This window comes from Microtus ochrogaster, chromosome 8 (genome assembly GCF_000317375.1).
Source record: "Microtus ochrogaster isolate Prairie Vole_2 chromosome 8, MicOch1.0, whole genome shotgun sequence".
NCBI lineage: Eukaryota > Metazoa > Chordata > Mammalia > Rodentia > Cricetidae > Microtus > Microtus ochrogaster.
This window is the reverse complement of record NC_022015.1, coordinates 73167389-73174402: the sequence shown is the minus strand read 5'-3', so window position 1 is coordinate 73174402 and position 7014 is coordinate 73167389. Positions and strand designations below refer to the sequence as shown.

General features: G+C 49.3%; 2 protein-coding genes across 2 annotated transcripts in view; one reads left to right on the top strand and one right to left on the bottom strand.

Moving 5' to 3' along the window:
• Positions 1 to 2422, bottom strand: part of Dpcd (deleted in primary ciliary dyskinesia homolog (mouse)) — a 19126-nt gene extending 16704 nt beyond the window's left edge. Inside the window, exon 1 of the mRNA XM_005352365.2 lies at positions 2315 to 2422. Within this exon, the coding sequence (XP_005352422.1) occupies positions 2315 to 2378 (64 nt within the window). The 5' untranslated portion in view covers positions 2379 to 2422. The remainder of the gene's footprint in view (positions 1 to 2314) is intronic.
• Positions 2423 to 2464: 42 nt separating this feature from the next.
• The window catches only part of Poll (DNA polymerase lambda), a 9251-nt gene continuing 4701 nt past the window's right edge, over positions 2465 to 7014 (top strand). The window contains exons 1-5 of the mRNA XM_005352363.3: positions 2465 to 2531; positions 3489 to 3626; positions 4949 to 5243; positions 5425 to 5581; positions 5905 to 6222. Of these exons, the coding sequence (XP_005352420.1) occupies positions 3515 to 3626; positions 4949 to 5243; positions 5425 to 5581; positions 5905 to 6222 (882 nt within the window). The 5' untranslated portion in view covers positions 2465 to 2531; positions 3489 to 3514. The remainder of the gene's footprint in view (positions 2532 to 3488; positions 3627 to 4948; positions 5244 to 5424; positions 5582 to 5904; positions 6223 to 7014) is intronic.

Below are 7014 nucleotides of genomic sequence, written 5' to 3'. Positions count from 1 at the left end.
ATACACACGCACACATGTATGCTATGGCAGGAATGCACACGCACACATGTATGCTATGGCAGGAATGCACACGCACACATGTATGCTACGGCAGGTATACACACGCAGACATGTATGCTATGGCAGGTATGCACACGCACACATGTATGTTATGGCAGGTATACACACGCACACATGTATGCTATGGCAGGCATACACATGCACACATGTATGCTATGGCAGGAATGCACATGCACACATGCATGTATGGATAGTGTGGTGTTCTGTTCTGATGGCTGCTGAGTGTTGGTTTTGGAATGTGAATGAAATTAATGACACCTAACTGTGCCCCTAAAAATAGTTATGACAATAAATTTTATACCCTCCCTTTTTTTGACCACACACACACACACACACACAAAAACAAACAGATCAAGCATGGTGGTACATGCCCTTTATCCTAAAACTAGGGAGGCAGAGGCAGGAGGATCTCTGTGCCTTCAAGGCCAGTGTAGTCCACACAGCACATTTGGGTCAGCTAGGACTACATCGTGAGATCCTGTCTCAAAATACAAAAGACCACTATCCCGTGAAGTAATGTCCAAAATCTGCACACTGTGCGATCACAGCGTATCCCAATTCATCTATGCCTCTTCATTTTCCACCATTTCTCCTGCTACAGCCTCTTGAGAAAGGAGACTCCTAGTTACTCTGTATCCAGGCACGTGACACAGGCAGGCAGCGTGTGAATGGCTGAATGGTGACTGTTTTCGTAACACTTACCCACCATCCACTCTCACGCTTCCTTGCTCTACGTGTTATTCTTTGGCACACGGCCACCCTTCCATCTCCACTTACCAAATAATCTGTTTTTTTTTAATTATTTATTTATTTATTATGTATACAGTGCTCTACCTGCATGTATGCCTGCAGGCCAGAAAAGGGCACTAGATCTCATTACAGATGCCTGTGAGCCACCATATGGTTGCTTGGAACTGAACTCGGTTCCTCTGGAAGAGCAGCCAGTGCTCTTAACCTCTGAGCCATCTCTCCAGCCCTACTAATCCATTCTTTAGGGGCCGGAATTTGGTGATTATCCAAAGAGAAAATATTTTCAACTTCATGCTTTCTTAGCATTTCATACACCATCCCGACCCTCCTCTCTCTCTCTCTCTCTCTCTCTCTCTCTCTCTCTCTCTCTCTCTCTCTCTCTCTCTCTCTCTCTCTCTCTCTCTCTCTCTCTCTCTCTCTCTCTCTCTCTCTCTCTCTCAGCTAAGGTCTCCTCCTGCCTTAGCCCCTCCTCTACCCCCACCCGCCCAGATGACAAGCATGAGCTGCAATCTCTTGCTAATATCTCAACCTCTAACACAAGCTGCTATCTACTTACATGTCTTCTTCTTGATCATTTTGTGAACTCCTAGGAGAGCACAGGTCATGGGGTTTTGTTTGTTTGTTTTTCTGTCTGCTCTAGCACAAATGCTGCAGTTAGGAACAAATGAAACCTGACTTTACTTTCCATAAACTTCAGGCTTCTGTGATTGGCAGCTACCTGTGGAGGTAAGTTCCCAGCTGTTAAGCTTTAAAGGGAATTCAGCTCTAATTGAGCCTGGCTGCCAAGTGGGTCCAGGAAAGACCTCTGAAGTAGAGGGGACTTACACTGAGCAATTGCAGGATGGGGAAAAGCTGATATTTCAAACTCTTGTTCTCTCTCTCCTAAAGACCATAAAACATCTAGAAATCCACTCTAAATAGAACACAGCTGGAAAGGCCCGCCGGAACAACAGCGGCAGCCTACCCACTTCATTTTATAGTTGGAGAAAATGCGGTTCTAACAAATTAATAAGTGAACCAATAGCAGAGTTGACCTAAAACCCTGGTGTCTCTCCATTCTATGCCACAGGGCTGCCGTCCTCAATAGGACCCCCAAAACTGAGGTGCATGGGGCCCCAGGTCATGTTACAGTTATATCCATCTGCAAACCCTGGGGCTCTAAAACCTTCCTGGATTTCAGTCAAAAAAAAGGGGGGGGGGCTAAAATTTAGCCTCTTGGTACAGCCCCGAGGAACGATGATGAGAGTAAAATGAATTATTTAGAATTACCAACAAAACTCTAGCGGGGAGGGTGTAAGGAAACTTGAGGTGGGTGACCAGAGACTTGGGTTCTACTCCAGCCATCTCCCTGGGCCTCAGTTTCTTCCTCTGCAAATGCAGGAAGCAAGCGTGGCTGGCTGATGGTTGCGACAACTCCAGCTCTGCCCACCCAGGCTGAGGCCCTCCCAGGAGAAGCCGGCGCGGAGAGCCCGCCCAGGAGGAGAACACGAGAGGCTCGAGTTACCATCCTGCAGCAGCGCCGTCTTCTCGGCCGCCCGCAGACTCTCCAGCCAGCTAGTCACCGCCATCTTCCCTCCGCCCAGCAACGCGCCCGACCACTTCCATGGCAACTGCTGGGCCGAGGGTCACTTCCGGATGACCCGGAAGATATTCTGGGAATTTACTTTTCAATTCCCCTCGCCCCTCCCCCCCCACCCCGTCCGTTTTCATTGACTCCCATGGTGAGTTTATTTCTCTTTGCGGGAGACTCTGGCTTTGCGTGGACCGGCCCTGGGGCCGGGTCGAGTGGGGAGGTTCCTAGGACTTTTAGGGTCGTGGCATCAGCGCTCTTCTGGCCCCAACTGGGAGTCCCCGGTTCACGCCAGCTGCACACCCAGTGCATGTGGCACATCTGCCCACCCCCAGCTGTGAGGGCACCTTACATCTGCTGTGGCTGCACCCCGCTTCCCTGCAGCTACGGAGCTCAAGCCCCCCCCCCCCCATGAGGCTGCGACAGGGGCAGGTGCACGGCGTGCCCGCAACTTTCCGTGAAGTTTTCCTCTGTAATCGTACATTGAGGCTAGAGAAAAATGACGTGAGGTTTGTGTGCACGTGTCCCTCAGACTCCACTTTTTTGGGGGGACGATGAAGACTTTACTAAACATGTAGTCCTGGCCAGGCGATGGTGGCGCACGCCTTTAATCCCAGCACTCGGGAGGCAGAGGCAGGTGGATCTCTGTGAGTTCGAGACCAGCCTGGTCTACAGAGCTAGTTCCAGGACAGGCTCCAAAGCCACAGAGAAACCCTGTCTCGAAAAAGCAAAAAAAATAAAAAAAAAATAAATAAAAATAAAAATGTAGTCCTGTTTCTTAGGCCGTTATCATTTTGGAAAAGCCTCTTGGAAGTGGAAACAGAGGCCGACTCTGCGCTGGATCTTCAGAGCATCCCTCTCCCTCCTATGACTTCCCTTGAGTCAAAGATCACCCCCACCCCTGACTCCCATAGTCCCAGCCTTTCCCTATCTTCCCTCTGTACTCTTAACGCTGAAAGGCTGGTGTGTGTGGAGCGTATATTAAACCACTGGCATTTAACCGAGGTTCCTGAGAAGGGGTCTCTTGCTCTCAAAGCCTGCCTCTCTTGGCCAAATGGTCTAGGGGCGGCCCTGAATCTTTGTTTTCTGCACATCTACCCTTAAACAGAAAAACAAGGATCCAGCCATACTTCAATGGACCCCCAGGGGATCTTGAAGGCATTTCCCAAACGAAAGAAAATTCGTGCAGATCCATCATCAAAAGCACTGGCAAAGGTTCCCAGAAAGGAGGCAGGAGATGCTGGAGGTGAGCTGGCCCAACCTCGAACTCACGCGCTTGAACCCTCAGCCACCTGTTTTCACCCAGAGTCAGAAGCGGAAGTGGCCTCACGCGTGCACGGGCCAAGATCTCAGTCTACTTACTTTGTGTTTGCTTTGGTCTCAGTCTCTGTTTAGAGTCTCACTGTAACCTTGACCTTGCCTGGTGGCTGAGAATGACCTTAAGCTCCCGACCCTGCCTCAGCCTCCCTAGAGCTGGGTTAACAGGTGTGCAGCACCACGTGTGGCTGGCTGGCGCTTTGTCTTCCTTTGTTTTGCAAGGAAGGATTTCTCTCTGTACCTCTGGTTGTCCTGGAGCTTGCTCTGTAGGCCAGCCTGTCTTGAACTTGGAGGTGTGCCTGGGATTAAAGGCATGCACCACTATAACTGTACTTGTCTTTGATAGCTTATTTGCTGTGTTATCTTCTTCCGCACCCCAAGATCTCTGTGAGAAAATGTTCCCTGACCCCTCAGGAAGTGGCCCTTAGAATTCTTTGTTGTCCTGGAGGAGCCCCCGGAGCACACACATACCCGTGCATCCCCAGGCTTGTTCTGCGTTGTTTTGCCACCAGAATTGCTAAGTAGCTGGCAGAGATTTTTAAGGGGTTGGGAGTGTTGGTCAAGTCCTCTAGACTGAGGGCAAAGAACTTGTAATGGTAAGAAATGTGTGCTTTGCTGAAAAAAAAAAAAAGAGGTGATAAAATGATTTTTGAACTGTGTTCAGAGCAAGAAGGCTTCAGTCACAGATACTTGTAGATGACCTGTGACATGCCAAGCACTGCTCTACATATGACCTATGACATGCCAGGCACTGCTCTACATATGACCTGTGACATGCCAGGCACTGCTCTACATATGACCTGTGACATGCCAGGCACTGCTCTACATATGACCTGTGACATGCCAGGCACCACTCTCTTTTGCACCAGGAAGAGGACACTAAATCCTAACTCCCTGCGTTCAGATGACCTCCCTTGAAGAAGTTGGCTGTGTTTGCAGTAGAATTCTTTGAAGGCTTTTTACGCTCTGGGTGGCAGGAAAATGGTTACTTTGAAGGGAAGTGATTTCAAACGGTTCACTGTGACAATGTCTAAGTTGCCCAGCTCAGTGACATACACACATCTGTAATCCTAGCGCTTGGAAGTAGAAGCAGTAGAAGCAGAAGAATCAGGAGTTCAGGGTTATTCACTACGTAATGAGTTTGAGGCCAGCCTGGGCTACGTGAGACCCTGTCTTAATAATAATGGTAATAAAATAATAGTAATAATAATAAAATTTATGATAATAGGTATTTGGATGTCCTCTCCGCAGATTGGCTGAGCTCCCTGAGGGCTCACATTATGCCCACTGGCATTGGACGAGCCCGGGCCGAGCTCTTTGAGAAGCAGATTCTCCATCACGGTGGCCAGATATGCTCTGCCCAGACCCCAGGAGTTACTCACATCGTGGTGGATGAAAACATGGACTGTGAGCGGGCTCTTCGGCTCCTCAGACTCCCCCAGCTACCCCCCAGTGCTCAGCTGGTGAAGTCATCCTGGCTGAGCTTGTGCCTGCAGGAGAGAAGAGTGGTGAACACAGCTGGATTCAGTCTCTCCATCCCCGAGAGGTGGGCTGCCCCTCGCCTTTCTCAAGTTTTGTGGATAGCATCTTGAGCTATTCCCAGACAACTCCTTTGTTTTCAATTGGACATACTTGGAAATGGAGGTTTCAGTGGAGAGAAAGGTCGGGGACGGAGGCACGGGAGAGTTTTGATACCCTAACTACCTGTGACCTCTTCTGCCCTCTAGTTCCTCCAACCAACCACAGCCCAGCAAGACAGACCAAGGCTCTTCTGCTCCTGGTACCCAGGAGGCTGTATCCAGGACGACCCTCTCTCCCCCTCCTCACACCGGAGCTGCATCTTCTCCCAAAAAGACAGAGAAGGCACCAAGAACCCCAGCCCAGGTGAGAAGCTCCCAGCTCAGGGCCCTGCCCGTAGAAGTAGAAGGGCTTGGTGTTTATCCAGAGACCTAGGTTTCTCTTGATTATGCAGCTGTTCCGCTCTTCCCGGCAGCATCCATTGCTTCTGCATTTACCAAGCCATGTCTACCATATACCACTGGGAGTCCCAGGGCTCTGAAGGAAGCCCTCTGGCCTTACACTGGCGAAGGGACAGCCCAGTGCACTAGGTGCAGACTCATCTTTGAGTCAAAGTAGGAACACCTGCCCACCAAACACAACCCTCACTCTTGAGGAGAACACAGATTTACTGTTTCTTCTGTCTCCAGCTCAGCTCAGATGACGAAACCAGTGATGAGGAAGGACCCCGGGTTAGCTCAGCAGATCTGGAAGCCTTGATCAGTGGGCACTACCCCACTCCCCCTGAAGAAGATGGTGGGCCTGACCCAGCCCCAGCAGCCCTGGAGAAGTGGGTCTGTGCACAGCCCTCGAGCCAGAAGGCCACTAATTACAACCTGCACATCACAGAGAAGCTAGAAGTACTGGCTAAAGCCTACAGTGTCCAGGGAGACAAGTGGAGGGCCCTGGGCTATGCCAAGGCCATCAATGCCCTCAAGAGCTTTCACAAGCCTGTCAGCTCCTACCAGGTACTTGGAGGTTGGAAAAGGGGCCTCTTCTTTATGAACTAGTGGTTAATGGCAGTGCTAGTCACCAATGGACATCGAATTAGTGGCTAAGATTTTATAATGGGTGGGGTTTACACTGAGACACACTGATAATATTTTTAAAAAAAAAGGAGGTTGAGAACAGACCAGCAAAATTGTTAGGACTGGGAAATGGGTGCTTAGGGGTTTATTACATCGTTTCTTCTACTTCCAATTGTATTTATATAATAAGAAGTTTAGGTGGCTGGTGCCAGTGCACATCTGTAGTCCCAGCACTGGGCAGGGGGGTAGCAGAGGCAGGCAGATCTCTGTGAGTTTGAGGCCAGTCTGTTCTACAGAGTGAGCTCCAAGACAGCCAGGGCCACACAGTGAAACCCTGTCTGGAAAAACAAAAATTAAAAAAAAAAAAAAAGAGTTTAAGGCCAGGCATGGTGGTACACGTCTTAGACTCTGTTTGTTTGTTTGTTTGTTTTTGTTTTTTTGAGACAGGGTTTCTCTGTGGTGTTTGTTTGTTTTTTGTCTTAAATTCTGGAACCATTTCATTGTGGGCTCTATAGACAAGTTACTTACTGTTTGTCAATTTTCCAATCACTTGAAAGGAATTAATAACAGTTGCCATTCACAGTGTTTTTGTAAGGTTGAAAGATGGTCCCAGTAGCACAGAATGGCATGAAGTAAGCCCTCAGTCAGTGTGTCACAGTAACCCCCAGTCAGCATGTCACAGTAACCCTGTCAGTGTGTCACAGTAACCCCCAGTCAGTGTGTCACAGTAAC